Source organism: Carassius auratus, chromosome 32, assembly GCF_003368295.1.
Source record: "Carassius auratus strain Wakin chromosome 32, ASM336829v1, whole genome shotgun sequence".
Lineage (NCBI taxonomy): Eukaryota > Metazoa > Chordata > Actinopteri > Cypriniformes > Cyprinidae > Carassius > Carassius auratus.
The window spans coordinates 25,706,630-25,722,729 of NC_039274.1; the positions used below are offsets into that span (position 1 = coordinate 25,706,630).

At 34.0% G+C, this 16,100-nt stretch overlaps 1 protein-coding gene across 1 annotated transcript; it reads right to left on the minus strand.

The window, feature by feature from the left end:
* Positions 1-6,078: 6,078 nt before the first annotated feature.
* LOC113052416 (uncharacterized) lies at positions 6,079-13,490 on the minus strand. The gene is made up of 8 exons (XM_026216860.1): positions 13,362-13,490; positions 11,439-11,618; positions 10,832-10,853; positions 7,250-7,603; positions 7,093-7,134; positions 6,815-6,952; positions 6,583-6,632; positions 6,079-6,447 (listed from the first exon to the last, which is right to left on the minus strand). Exons 1-8 carry the CDS (start codon positions 13,488-13,490, stop codon positions 6,331-6,333), a joined length of 1,032 nt encoding a protein of 343 aa, XP_026072645.1. The 3' UTR covers positions 6,079-6,330.
* Between the last annotated feature and the right edge of the window lie 2,610 nt (positions 13,491-16,100).

The window sequence follows — 16,100 nt, forward strand, 5'->3', positions numbered from 1 at the left end:
GAGAAGAAAGGAATGTAAATGTTTGCTGCACTGTAAAAAAAAAAAAAAAAAAAAAGCTATTCATATATAATTGCATTTTGTGAGAGAGAAAAAGTCGCTATAGGCTCACATCATATTTTATTATTAGGCTACATTCGAAATAATGTTAAAATTTCAGTTGACATTCTTAAGTCGCTTTGGATAACAGCATGTCAGGGTTCTGTCACTTTAGTCTAGTGGTATTCATGGTTTTGTGACAGAGCCCTGATACTCTCCTCATGTCATTGTTTTCATGTGAGCGCGCGGCTTCGAGACTGCTCGAGCCATGCGCTCTTGTCCGCGTGTCCTGTTTCATGTTGGAGCGTGGTGTTTGGATCCCGGCACTCATGTCTTGCTGAGTGTCGGTTTCGTGTCGGGGACCGAACACTCGCGCTCCATGTTCTGTTTTATTGTGTTGTCTTGTATTGTTGCACACAGCTCGAGTTATCGGCTGTGTGCTTACTTGTTATAATTTGTCTTGTGCTGTCGCACGCAGCTTAGTTTTTACTGGCTGCGTGCTGTCTGGTGTGAACATGCAGTTTATGAGCTTGCTCATTAGCTGTGTGTTTGTGTCCAATTCAAGCACATGGCTTGCGATTGGTTTGCTGGCCATGTGCTTGTTTTTGTGAGCACATGGCTTTGTCTTTGTTCCTATGTGCCATGTGCTCTCGTCAATTGTCTTGACCCCACCCATCTTGTTACCTGATTATTGATGTAATTTTCCCCACATGTGTTCCCTCTTTACCCTCCTCATTGGCTCCCTATTTATTGTCCTTGTGTTTGCAGTCTGGTTGCTAGTTCGTCGTCTAATATTTGTCTGTGCACATCGTGTCTTGCCTTGCCAGTCAAGTTTTGTCTGTTTTCCCCTACGGGGTAGTTTTTGTTTGTTTATTTTATTATTATTACTATTAAAGAGCCCTTCTCTCTGCATGGAGTCCTCGCCTCATCCCTCTACCCAAACCCTGACACAGCATTTGCTAAATAAATTAATGAAAATGCAGCTTCACTGGTTAAATTCTGTTATTATTCTCTTGCTTTTGAAGTATTTGTTAACATTTGCAATTATGCCATGTATTTTTTTTGTGGTACATAAAATTGCATTATTTAACAAGTTTAGTTGCATGACTTCTGTTGTTGTGGTGTGTGTGTGGTTCAGGTATTCCCTGCATCAGGGTTGTCCAATCCTCCTCCCGTGGGCCACTGTCCTGCAGAGTTAAGGTCCAACTTGCCTCAACACACCTTCCTGGAAGTAGTATGCCCAGTATTAGACCTTTATTAACTGGTTCGGGTGCATTTATATGTGGTTGTAGGTAAACTCTGCAAGATTGTGGCCCTCCAAGAGCAGGATTGGACACCCCTGCCCTACATAATGTAGACAAAATGTTCCCACAAAGATCCAAAATCCTTGTACATTTTTTTTTGTTTTGTTTTTTTGGTTTTCATGAGAAAATCAGCTTGTAAATAATGCTAAATTAAGTTTTTTTTTTTTTTTTTTTTTTTTTGTGCAAGATTTAGGTGAAGGGGATAGAAAATACTGTTTGTACAGTATAAACAATTATGTCTATGGAATATTACCATAAAACTTGGAAACTTAATGTGTGGTGTTTTTGGTTGATTTTGTTGCAGAGTATTTGTTAAACTTACTAGCTTCCGCAAATATGTTTGAGGTGTTAAAAGGAGACTCTGAGTGCTTACATTTTAGTTTTAGTTTCTCAGCACAAATTATCGATAAGATAAGCAGTATCAAATCTTAGAGCAGAGAAATTACCCATAACCAGGGCCCACAAGGTTCAAAGATAGTTTATTATTGAATGTTCTGTTGATTAGAAAATGTATTTAAATTGTTTTGATTTTGCCATTTCTAGGGATTTAAATTTTAAAGTATAAAAAACGTTCTAATACATTGTATAGAACTGTGGTTATAATATCGTAATAACATTGCCCTGTGATTGTGTGAGAGAATGCACGTGGCGTGGTAGCAGTCGGAGTAACTTCTGAGTTACCTACCACTACATTGTCCTTTCGGGATGTGCTTCCCAGTTTCTTTGGTTTATGTAAGGTTGATATGTAACATTTGGAATTGTTTTTCTATGCATGCTGACATATTCATGCCTTAAGGATCTGCTGATGTATAGGTTTAATAAGAAAATGTTTTGGTTTTTTTTAGCCCCCTGTTCATAAAGATGTGTTTTGTCTTGTTCAAGATACATATATTTTGTATTGTGCCTCATTTCAAGGATTTTGTTGTAGATATGATTTTCTTGATGGATAAGGGAGTATTATGTAGGGATTGAAATTTTAAAGAAAAATAAATAATGTTCTAATTACATTGTATAGTGATTATAATATCGAGAACAGTGCCCCGTGATTGAGATCATATGAGAGAATGTATGTGGTAGCAGAGGGGGGAGAGGAGATGCACACACTGTAATCTGCAGTGGCAATATTATATTATATTCACCTCTGAATGTTCAGTAAACAAGTGTTGTGTTCACCAGAGCTTCTCATCTGTGAAAAACTGATGCACCAAACGAAGCCAAGAACACATGAGACGGTTGGCCTACACACACTGCACCATTACAATGTGTGTGGGGGTGTGTGTACTGGTTTTCCCCACGTTATGCAAATGTCCCCACAAGTATAGTAATACTATTACATTTTGACCTTGGGATGTTTATTCTGCTACGAATTGATGGCCGTCATATAAGTAGATTTTAACCATGCTAATGCACTTCCATTAATGCCAACAAAGTTTTCTAGTCTATGCAAAAGAATGGTGTGATCGAATGCAGCACTAAGATCCAATAGCACTAATAGAAAGATACAACCACGATCAGATGATAAGAGCAGATCATTTGTATCTCTAAGGAGAGCAGTCTCAGTACTATAATATGATATGGTATAAATCCTGACTGGAAATCCTCACAGATACTGGTTTTCTCTAAGAAGAAACATAATTGTGAGGATAATGCCTTTTCTAGTATCTTGGAGAAAAACGGGAGATTCAAGATCGGTCTATAATTAATTAGTTCTTTGGGGTCAAGTTGTGTTTTTTTGATGATAGACTTAATAACAGCCAGTTGGAAGGTTTTGGAGACATATCCAAATGACAATTTGTAATTGATAATAGTCAGAAGGGGATCTATGACTTCTGGAAGCACCTCTTTTAGGAGCTTAGATGGAAGAGGGTCTAACACACAGTACGTGTTGTTGGTTTAGTTGATTTAACAAGTTTATACAATTCTTCCTCTCCAATACTAGAGAATGAGTTGAATCGTTCCTCAGGGGTCTGATACGATACTGTAGCTGACAGCTGCATGGTTACAATTTTATCTCTAATAGTATTGATCTTAGAAGTAAAGTAGTTGTTAAAATCATTACTGTTGTGATGTTGGGAAATGTCAACACTTGTTTATGCTTTATTTTTTCATTAATTTAGCCACAGTATTGAAGAACTACCTGGGTTAATGTTTGTTTTCTTCTAAAAGAGACAAAAAGTAATCAGATCTAGCAGTTTTTAATGCTTTTCTGTAGGATAGGTGACTTTCCTGCCAAGCAATACGGAATGCCTCTAATTTTGTTTTCCTCCAGCTGCGCTCCATTTTTCGGGCTGCTCTCTTTAGGGTGCGAGTATGCTCAGTATATCATGGTGTCAGACTGTTTTCCTTAACATTCCTTAAGTCTCAAGCATCTGTATTTAAAATGCTAGAAAAATGAAAGTCCATAGTTTCTGTTACATCATCAAGTTGTTCTGAGGTTTTGCATATGCTAAGGAATTGGGATACATCAGGAAGATTGAAGTGAGAAGTGATGGTTCTACCATACTTGTAACAAGAAGTATTTACAGTTTTAGCTATATGAAGTTTGCACAAAACTAAATAATGATCTGAAATATCATCACTTGGCTGCATAATTTCAACACCATCAACATCAATTCCAAGTGACAGTATTAAATCTAGAGTATGATTTCGACAATGAGTAGGTCCTGAGACGTGTTGTCTAACCCCAATAGAGTTCAGAATGTCTATAAATGCTTATACTTGAAGCCTGCCCTTTTAGAAATCCTGAAAACATTGTTATAAATTGAAGCTACACCTCCCCCCTTTACCTTTTGTACGTGGCTCATGTTTATAACAGTAATTCTGGGGGTGGGGGGTGGGATGACTCATTTAAAATAATGTAATCATCAGGTTTTAGCCAGGTTTCTGTCAAACAGAGCAAATCTAGATTCTAGATAAATCTAGAAGTGCTTTTGTGGATAAGAACCTGATATTCAATAAGCCAAGCTTTATTGTTTGTTTATCCGTATTGCATCTAAATTGTTACTCTTAAATTGGACGTTTTTTTGTATTTTCTAGTTTGGGGAACAGACACAGTCTATATAGCATGATATCTAGGTGAAAGAGTCTATGTGTGCTGAGAATTAACTGACCTCTGTGACGGGAGGCAGCTAGCAGACGGTCGGTTTAGCCAGTCTGTCTGCTTCCTGACCTGGGCCCCAGTTAGTCAAGTATAAAACTAAGACCATGTGCCATATTTCTAGAGAGAAGAGCGGTGTCACCCCAGGAGGGATGAAGACCATCTCTTTTCAACAGGTCAGGTCTGCCCCAAAAGCTCGTCCGATTGTCTATGAAAACTATGTTTTTCTGTGGGCACCACTTAGACATCCAGCCACTGAGTGATGACAATCTGCTATGCATCTCATCAACATGGTAAGCAGGGAGGGGACCAGAGCATATTATAGTGTAGGTAATTAAATGGTAAAATTAAATAATTTAAATTGGGGCCAAAATTCCATTACAATGTCTTGTTATTATAAAAGAAATGTGTTGATACGTTTTTTTAACATAATGTCACTTATGAACACTGTGTTAAAATAAATCCCCAGGGAAAAGGGTGGAGACGGGGGTGGGGGGGCTGGGGGAATGTAAATATTACAATAACTGTGCACTCAAAACACTTATGAATTGAGATGTCCTGTAACAGGGTGGGAATATGACCCTTGCATGTGTGAAGAATTTTATTAAAAAAAATATATATATATTGACTGAATTAATGAATAATCTGAGCTGGATGAATATATTTCTCTTGTAGTTTAACTAGCCCTTCTTCAGATATATTGTTTAAATCGTGGAAATGTAAACTTTTTTGATAGAATGTTGCCAAGTTGAAATGGAACAGAATAGTAAGAATGACCCTAATGCTTTGCACTTAACTGTGTTAAACCAAAGTGTCATTTGAGTCTAGAGTTTGATATGGTGAGTATAATAGTCTATGAATGATATGTGGTTTATGGAACATAGTTAGTAGGTCGACTTATTGCATTAGTTGTGATTGCTTATTGAAGGCAATAGCTTTCTTTCTCTGTGTTTGACTAAATCAGGTAAAATAAAGATCAGCTTTTATTATTATTATTATTATTATTATTATTATTAAAATAGCTTAATTGACTGTACATTTAATAATAATAATAATAATTATGTATATAACTTACCTTGACAGCTCTCACAACCGAAACAGCAGTTTAGATCCCGCAAAATGTATCTGAATGCAGCATGCCTGTCAGTCATGGTAACATGAGATACTGTTTGGTGTTTTGCCCCATTTCTTTTCCTGTTTGTCCTTATTTGGTCATGTTCCTTTCCTCGTTTATTTTGATTATTAGTTGATTCCCCGCACCTGTCTATCCTTCGTCAAGTCTAGTGTATAATGAATAGTCTGCCTCATGTTTCTTTGTCGGGTCTACTAAGTTGTGTTTGTGTTTTGCTCCTTATCCCTGAGTTGGATTTACCCTTTTTTCAGATATAATAAAGACTATTTCATGTATACCATGGTTCCGTGTTATCTATCTTTTTTATCAGTATTTGTAACCTTCATGGCATTACACCATGTCACCATCTGCAGATCTGAAGTTTTTCCACACAGACAGTTCAGATCATACTGCAATGAGTACCTAATGCCAACTTAATACTGGAAAGGTGACACAGAGGATGCATCTGAAGCAGCAACAGCTACATTTACACAGACTGTTTAATGTTGTAGAGGTGCCATAAGTGCATTTAAACAGGATTTACAATTGTTGAAATACTTGATGAAATTAATGTTTTAAATATGTTAGAATTATGAAAACATGAATTCATGAATAAAAATGTATCCTCTTTCAAAAATTGTCTGAATTTATCAGGACGGAGAAAAGTCTAGTAAGACTGGATCTAACACCAGTGCAATACAATGCAGTTAACAGTGATGTATGGTTTAGCATAAGCAGTGTTTCACTTGTGTTTTGTTACATAGGGTCTGAAGATCTGTGGATCACCGTGTGGCAGCATAAACTACATTAGGCTCCACATCTTTCAATCTTCTTACTGGTCTTCTGTTCTTCTTCTTGTTTAAACTTAGAGCTGCATAGTTCACGTCTGCATCTTGTGCCTGTATATAATACAGTATATATACCAATAAAAAAATGCTCATGCATTTTTTCTATATTTATATTTATATGGGCCCATCATTTACCATTTGTGAATCTCAGCAAGTTAAAAATTATTTTTTTATAATATACTGTACCTGCTCCAACTGTTGGTTCATCTCGTCACTGTTTTCATGGCGCTGGGCATCTAAACAAAAAAAGACAGTCATCATTATTATTTGCTGTCCTAAGACAGTAGTTATCAGTTTATAGAAATATTGTATCATCATTATTAATCCCAGAATTGCAGAAAAAAAAAAAAAATCTAATAGTATACTAGTATACTAGTGTATTTACTATTCTATATGTGGTAGTGCATTGTTCACATGCCTCCTTTCTGCTTGTTTCTTTTCTTAAACCTGATGAAAATTACAATCGGTAAAACAGTGGAAAGCAAAACCAAGCCGCTTAAGATCAGTGTCAGGGTATAATATACATGGCAGGATCTCACACTTTCTTCAGCCGCCCCTGTTAAAACCATTCAAAAGAAAAAGAAGAAGAAGAAGAAAACAGATAATGGGAAAAACAAAGAGAACAAGATCATTGTAAGTTAGAAATAAAAAACGCAATGAATGAGTGCCAAATAGTTTAAAATGTATGACACATACCACAATCCACAGTTGCAATATCCTCTTCAGAATGATTAGTCTCTTTAAAGATAAAATAGAATGCAAAGTAATTAATGGTAACTGAATAGTAACTACACGGAATATGAAAAAATTTGAATTATAAAAGATACTGAGGGAATGAAGTTTTAAAAATTACCATTTACTACCACTAACTGTGTTTTGTCGTGAAACATCATGTGGTTTGTCAAAAAGCTTCCACAGTAAAAAATTCCAGAGTCAGAGATGTCCACTTTTACAATCTTCAAGGAAGAAAATGTTCTGTTCACTGACATCTCTATGTGATTCTTGTTAAATCCATTCAAATATATGGAGTCTGGTGGTGTGTCACTCACATATTGAGTAGCAATGCAAAGCGGGAGAGAATCATTTGTCTTCTTGAACCAGGCTATGTAACTGGGCTCTTTCAAGATGTTTGAACACAAAAGAGTGACAGTCGTTCCAATGTTCACAGTTTTCACTAAAGTTAAAGATGCTTGTTTTACAAAGATGATACCTAAAAAATAAATAATGTTATGAGGAAAAAAGTGAAACACATCAATTCTGATTCAGAAGAAAGCTGCACTAAATGCATTGTGTTGGACCATGTCCGAAATAACTGTGCACGGCACATTGTTACAAAGTAATTTCTATGATTTATTACACTATTTTCTGTGGAACTCAAAACACTATATTATGAATACTGTTGGTGTCCAAACAACATTAGAGTTCCTTGAAAGATTGTATGGAGAAAAACTTACATAATCATATTTTTGAATGAACTGTCCCATTAAAACTGAGAAGGAACTACATGAAAGTGATGTAGAATCATAAGATTAAAAATTAAATGACAAAACAATGGCAAATTAAATGATAAGAACAGATTTTGTAGAAAATGTACTATATTATATTGTATGTAACACTTGGAACAATATATTACAGTAGCTATACATTGTTATATTACTGTATATTTGTTCAATTCATGGCAAACATTGTCATTCTGTCATAATCCCGCATTCTATAGCAAACATCACAAAAGTTTATTTACCTATTAAAAAGAGCATCAGAGGATGTGTTGCAGACAAATTCATGTTTACATTCCAGTCAAATCAGCTCAACTGAGAAGAATCGATATCAGCTTTATTTATTTGGAGGGGGTGTGGCTTTTACACTGTACATGTGCCCATCTGTTTTAAAGCAGACTATAATATGCACTGTACAGAAGGGTCATCTAAAATTTGTGTAAATTTAGTAATAATAATAATAATAATAATAATAATAATAATAATAAGTTCAGATCATATAGATCTTGAATTCTCTATTTATTCCTTCGTCATAGATTATTTTTCATAGATTATATATATATATATATATATATATATATATATATATATATATATATATATATATATATAAAACTTCTGATGTATGTCTATAGACCTAGTTATTATTACATTACAGTACACTATGTATTATCTTCTAAAATCAGTTCAAATGTCAAAATAATATAATTACTTGTAAAAAACAAACAAACAAACAAATAACTAGTTAGTTGTTATTCAGTTTAAAATATAACTTTACATCCAAATGTAGAAACTTAATGGCAGACTCTGATGCATCGTTACATTGCCAAATCTTGAGAAAGTCTTAAAACATTCACAAAACTAAAGGTAAAGGTCAACCAATAGGTGGAGACATTGCTGTCATAGAATCTGTTTTTTTTTTTTTTTTTTTGTATGTTTGAAATGTTGTGGGCCATCAGATTCGGCAAGCTGGTAGCTCTACATAAACAGCACATTTTCAAAAAGATAAAGAAGGTTTTATTATTACTATTATTAATATAATATTTATTTAACATAAATTATGAAACCCATAATGAGTAGTGCAATACCTGTAAGTAAAATATATATGTAGGCTACTAGCTAAATGACAACATTGCGAAGATGCATGTACATACATCATTAGATAAGTTGCATGTATAGTTTTTTTCTTCTTTTTTCTTTTTTTTTTCTTTTTAGAGAGCATTTTGATTGTAGACCAACCACACCACAAACCGCGTGACTGTGTTTAAACAAAAGCAGCCTCTCATCTAATAAAGTGGCAAACAAAGAATCATCATTTCCTGTAGGGAGTGACAGGAAATAACAGTTCAGTGCAGAACGAGTCCTGGTGAGGTGAACTTCAGCAGACCAACACACAAAGATTGAGCTTGGGTTTGGGTTTTTATTAGTTGTTTAATTTCATTATATACCACTACATTAGCAAAAACTGTTATTCTGTATAAAATACTGTAAATCTACACAGCACCTAAATTATGACTGAATATTTTATAACGTGTGTAGGAAACTGCAATTACATTATTTTTTTGTTCTTAATTCAGATGAATTCTTTGGTCATCAGCTTCAGTGTGTAATGCATACACTAAGCTTAAGTGTAACAATTGAACATAAATATAAGATTTAGGTCTGTGTCTATTGTTTCCACTCACAAAACTGAGATCACACTCACTTCATTAGATGTAAACCACATAAACAGTGATTGTGACACATTTATTTCCAAAACATTTTTTTTTAAATAAGCGAAAAGCATATATCTTGCGATCTGTAATTGGTCACTATTTATAAAAAGTCCACTGTTTAATAATCTTTTTTAAATTCACATTTAAATTGTAACATGAATATTTAAATATTCCAGTGACCTCTCAATTATAAGAAAATCATTAGGTGCGTGCATAATAATTATAAATGGAAAATGTAATTTAGTTGTAGTAAGTAGTTTTTTTTCTGTTGTCTGATGCTGGTAAAAGCAGCAGCATGATACTTTATACACTTGTGGTTTTAGACTATGAGCCCAGACCACAAAAAAAATTGCAATCACCTAGTAAGACCGAGAATGGAAAGAATGAGATAGCCCCCATCAGTGCTCTCACCTCTGCAGCTGTAACTTTCCATTGAAACACTTATGATTAAAGTGTGAGAGTGGCTGACTAAACTGCAACTCAGTGAAGCTTGACCTCATGTTTTAGGCTGATGGCATTAAATAAAAGGCCTACAGTGTATTGTAACAATTTCATTTTTTCCACCAAATACTACTGTACAATGTGCCGAGTCGGCTGCCTTTTGTGACTTGTGATCGATCACAAGTGTAACGCATATGAGGTTGTATTGGTGCTGCTGTTTTGTGTCTTTTTCTCATTTTTGATGTTGTTCTCTTTCTTGCTATTCTTCTCTCCTGTCCTGTTTCTTGCAGTTTGCCTCGCCTTAATTGGACATGCCACCAGCGTGCGTAGTGATAGGTGGTGAGGAGCACCGCCATCTTTTTAAAAAAGAATGATGAGCAATACCCGGTTTTGGGCGTGGGAGAGCATAATCTGTGTTGTTCATCTTGTTGTACTTTTTCATCGAATCTTGATTGTAAGATTAGTGAAAGTTGTGCGAACCATTGAAAGGCTTACTGTTCTCTCCCTCATGTTCTTTTTTCTTCCTCCTTCATTGTGTGTTACTGACCACTTATGTGATCTGATAAGTTTGGTTCATGAACAATGTAGGGGCAAGTTTTTCTAATTTTGGACATATTTTTCTAATGTTTTTGGATTAGTTAAGAAGTAAGGGAAGTGTTTCCTTTTATTTTTGTTTTATTATGATATTTCGTTTTGGGTTAAGGTAGTTCTGTTTGCTTATTATTTTGGCCTGGCCTAGTCCTTAAGTTTTTCGTGTTTTTGCTCTTTGTGTGAACGGCTTACGAAACAGATTTTCTTGGTCCTCCTGATAAAAGAAAATAACCTGGAAAGGTTTCTTAAAAGTACTAGCGTACTCAATTATTTATTTATTTATTTATTTTTTGTAATGTTTTGCCCCTAAACCCTAGACTCTGGAACGTAACAACTGGGGGCTAGTCTTTTGGGTTGTGAGGAAGTGGGAATCAGTTTAGTACCGTATTTATCTTTTTTATCTTTTTTTTTTTTTCATGGGAAATTGATATGAAACGAGAATGCATTATAATAGAGGGAATTTTTCGTTTGCTTCATCTACTTTCTCTATGACTGCGTGTGGGGTAAGCGCTTCAGAATTTTTTTGTCACATGCTTTGTCATTTATTTTTAATATTTTTCTTTGTCTGTTTGTTCTCTTTTTGTGTTGGAAAGAAAATTTGGAGTGGGCATTGTATTTTGACCTGATCCCTTATACACTGGCTCTGACTAAGGAATGATTCCATCTTTGCCGCAAAGATGATTTGATTGAAATTGCTGATTTTTTTTAAGTTAGTGTGTTGCGTAATGCTAAAAAAAAAAAAAAAAAAAAAAAAAGATATTAAAAAGTATTTGCATCAGGAGTTGATCCTGAATCTTACCTGAGGAGATGGTGTTGGGTGGTGCAGTTGACAATGCTGTCCGCTGGTAGTAGCTGACGAGGAGCCTCCTTCTGTCCCTCCCTCTCCCATACCTCTTAGGTTGCTGTTATTTGTGCCACCTAGTAGCACAATGATGCTTCCGTTATCAGGAGAAATTAATCTAAGGAAGGTGGAGGTGATCTGTTGCAACACAGATCGTCATTAGTATGATTTCAGAACCATGGACAGAGACACATTATATTTATTACATTTCACATTTTATACTTTCTTTTTAAAGTAATAGTTCACCAAAAAAAGAAAATATGCACCACAATGTCTTTAGGTGTTAATATTCAAATGCTAATTTACATTTTCACCAAGCTTTAGTTAGTTTACACTGTGTGTCCTGCAAAGTACATGAAAGCTTCTTAATTACTAAATAATTAGTAATTTTTTAAAAAATCTTAGTAATGTATGTACAACGTGGGGATTTTGCCATTCACTTTTAAGATTGGTTTATTTTCAGAAAGCACATGGCTATGATGTCAAACTGAAACTTTTATCTTATTTGCCATAATTATTTGACTCAGTTGCACATGCAAGTTTAAGCAGCTAATGTTTTTTTTAAGCATCAAAAGCAAATTAATATCTCCCCTACACGTAAAATCATTAGCCCCTAAAACAGCTCCGACATATATCTGATAATTATGAGACAGATTATCTTATTTGATTTTAAAAGGTCAGTTTTAGCACAAACCACAGGCTCTTGCACAAACAATGCAAATGCAGCGGATGTGACAGCGACTGGTGCTCCAACCAGTAGACAGCGTTTGTTCGCAGCATCACTTCCTGTAGAGAAACGACAGAGAGAATCTGCTCAGTACAGAGTGAGAAGTGCTGATGTGTACTTCAGCGGACCAGCTTTGACATTCACCTGAGTGAACTGCATCATTACAATATTTGATATAATCATACTTTGATGTAATCATCTATTATATAATGAACACGTTCATACTTCACAAGTTGAGTAAATGTAAAAATTTAAGGCAGCACAAATTTCTTTTAGAAACTCTAACTCAGATTGTTTCTTTTAGAATTTATTTTTAATCCAATTAAAAAAAAAAATTCTAAAAGAAACAATCTTAGAGTTTCTAAAAGAAATAGTGTATCAACAGTTATTTTTGATTTCTTAAACATGTGTTGCAATTATTATTGAAAATGACCAATATATCGTTGAAAAAATGAGATCATGAGATGTTTGTTTGCACTTCTATGTGTACCTTTGTTCGTGCATTGCTTGCGCACATTGTGGTTTGATCATTTTCCAACCACTGGACTGACCCCTTGCTTCTGTTTTGAAGCCCCTTTCTGAATCAAAACCACAAAAACATCCTTCTCAACAGACAAACATTTATGCAATTAAAAAAAAAAACTACCCAGTTAACTGTTTTTTTATTACACTTAAACAATTTATGAAATATTTTAGTGAACGATTTGTTCTAACCCGTTGATGTGCATGTTTATGCATAAAGTTACAGTTTATCAGTCCATTGTCTGACCTGCTGTATGTATCATGTGTGAAGTTTTAAAACAAATTAGACTGGACTGATAAATGCATCCCACAGAATGTGTGACATTTAGAAAATAAAGACTTCATAAGAATTGTAGAGAATAATTTGTAATAATATTATGAAATCTGGGCATGTAATAACACAATGTGTGCAATGAGCATTAGCAGTATAAAAAAACAAAATGTAAAAAGAGATATGAATAAAATTCTTTTGAAACTAAATGATCATATTTAGATTTCTGCATGTTTATTACAGACCACTGTTATTAGTACACCTGCACACTTTCAAATGTTGTCCTCTTATAGACCACAAGAAAAGAGGCCGCTCTCTATTACTGCCGTATATGGTAGAATGTCACCTCATCAGTTCTCACTTTGTACTGAGTGGCTTCTTCCTGTCTCAGTTTCCACAGGAAATTATGGTCTTCTGTGCTCGCTCTCTGACTGGAGTCCCACCAGTGCAAAGTCAAACTTGTGTGGTTAGACCTCACAGTCAGAAGCATTCTAACTTCAAAGTTGAAATGATCACAGACAATAAAATCTATATTGCAGTGAGCCACAGTATTATGAAAAAATAAATAGCTTAGAGATTTTTTTTTTCTGTTACAGACCAAGTGTAAAATTTAATTTAAATGTAAATGTGTTTCTATAACAGTGTGTGAGTTTAATCGTTCTCACATTCATATATTAATTTTAACAAATAACATGACCTTCTTAAGTTCATACTGGATTAGTGCACAATGCGTTACAGTGTTGCAGCATTATATATATATATATATATATATATATATATATATATATATATATATATATATATATATATATATATATGTATTTATAAAAGGAATATGGGGAAAATATTATCACATACTGCCCCCTACTGGTATATCTTATCACCTGCTGTCAACATCTTCACCTACAGCATATCAAGCGGGAAAAACAAATACTTTCTTTATTATTATTTTTCTTGATTGAATTTTCCCCTATTTTATTTAGTGTATTATAATATTACAAAAAAAAAAAATTCTCAAATCATGTACATTTTTAATTCTCAAATCATGATAATGACTATAATTTTGCAGGTTGACCTAGACTGTAACTAGACTGTAAAACTAACTTAACAAAAAAAAGAAAAAAAAAAAAAGAAAAAAAAAAACAGTCCAGAGATGGTGACCTCTTAAGGATAATGAGATCTTTATTATTTCTGTTAAACATGCTGTTTTTTGTGTTGTTTTCATAAACTAAAGAAAAAGTTATTAAAAATAGTATGTGTATTAAAATAGATTTTAGCTGCAATTCAATGAGGCTAAACCCCCAAAACCATAAGACCTATTTTGGTCTAAACGAGCTTTCAATGGTGTGGGGCCAGCTGAGGTCAACTTCAGATCATTTCCTGTGATAATTGCAGCAATATGTTTTTTTTTTTTCTGCAGCAAATGTATGAGGCATTCAGACTGTTGCAGTTTACATCATTTGCATAAATTTGTTAATCATAATTTGAGTCTATTCAACCCACAATAATGACCTCATTTCATGCCTTTGTGTCAAAACCACAAAAACAGTAAGCAAAACATTTTCCATTACCAAAAGCACCTGATTGCATCGGTTATGATTAGAAAACTAAAAATATGTTTTAACAACTGTCGGTGTATACATATAACTTTTTGTGTTATATAATTCATTGCCATTTTATTTTCATTTTCTTTATTCCACTTTTCGTTAGGGAAACAAAACATGTGGCACAAGACAACATGATCAATCACTTTGTTTGCTGCTTCATGTTTGCAGAGAGATTTGCTGCTACATGCAGTTTCGCTTTGTTCTATGATCTCAGGCCACAAAGCTCAGCCTACAAGAGTAAAAACACAACAAACAACAGTCAGAGCCCCATCAGAGCTCACATTTATGTGGTCAAATATTTCCTGAGAAACTAACACACTTGTTCACTTTACATTTAATACAGAAGATAATATTCCCATAATGATTTTACGGTACACGAATATCCCTGGGGGTGGTGGGGTGGGGGGTATCTTCATGACAGATAGTAAAATGTACAATAAAGATCTTTGAAGCACACATGTGTTATGTTTTTAATTTTTTATTTATTATTTATTAATTTGCATTAATTTAATCCAAAAGTACTTAAACTGCAGTATCTATGATGTATGCATTCAGCACCACGGACAAGAACATGCAACTCCATATCACTCTTTCACTGCTTTACATTCAAACTTTGAATTAAAATTGTGAATTTTTTTTTTTTTTTTTTGTGGCTAATATGGCACATTTAATAGATATGTAACTCACTGATCAAACTGTGGAAAAATAACAGCTAAATGAAATTACTTAACATTAAAACAGTGTGTAACAAAACAATTAAAACACTGTCTTGTAATGTGATAACAGCAAAGGTGGACTTGGTGTATGAGTTTTTGTATTATTTCAAGATAACCTAATAGTTAATTGTTTAGTTAATTAATATGTAATTTAAAAAGTGTAATTAAATTTTCTTTTCACATCTTTTATCAGATTACCAATTAAGAATTTACTTATTTAATTAAAGGAGATAATCGGCTTAATGTGTTGGGAATGTTTACAAATCTGAACACAAAAACTCACAAAACGACATTAAATGCTACACATAAACATTAAAAAAATATATTATCATGTTTACATGTACACTGTAGAAAAATAGCAAGTTGTATCAAGTTCTATCAAAACAAAGATTGGAATATTTCAATCTTTCTACAAAATTTCATTTTGAAGTCAATGTGTAACTTACCATTTACTTGTGAAATTTGTTTCTACACCATGTTTTTCAGTGTAGTTTGCATAGACCTATATGAATTTAGTTTTAGACTAATTGAATTTAAGTTGGCTTATGTTCTTATATTGTGCTTGCTTTATATTTTGCCCTATGTACAACAATTAATTCTCAAATGAATGTGAAAGTTTGACATTCATTTTGACTAAATGATGTCCTTTAAATGTCTTTCAACCAACATTCAGAGCAAACCCACACCTGTGCACTTTGCTCTCCTTGAGGTACATAACTCTGTATACAGTATGTCGTCCTATATAAAGCACAGCTCAAAGCTGCTCTCTTCACAACA

Excerpts from the sequence above, each read along its gene's own strand:
- LOC113052416 (XM_026216860.1), bottom strand. The coding sequence starts at position 13,490 with ATGCTTCTGACTGTGAGGTCTAACCACACAAGTTTGACTTTGCACTGG. Across the intron at positions 10,854-11,438 it reads ACCCAACACCATCTCCTCAG|GAGGACCAAGAAAATCTGTT; the intron begins GTAAGATTCAGG and ends TTCTTTTATCAG. Across the intron at positions 6,633-6,814 it reads AAGAAACAAGCAGAAAGGAG|ATGCCCAGCGCCATGAAAAC; the intron begins GCATGTGAACAA and ends TTTTTTGTTTAG.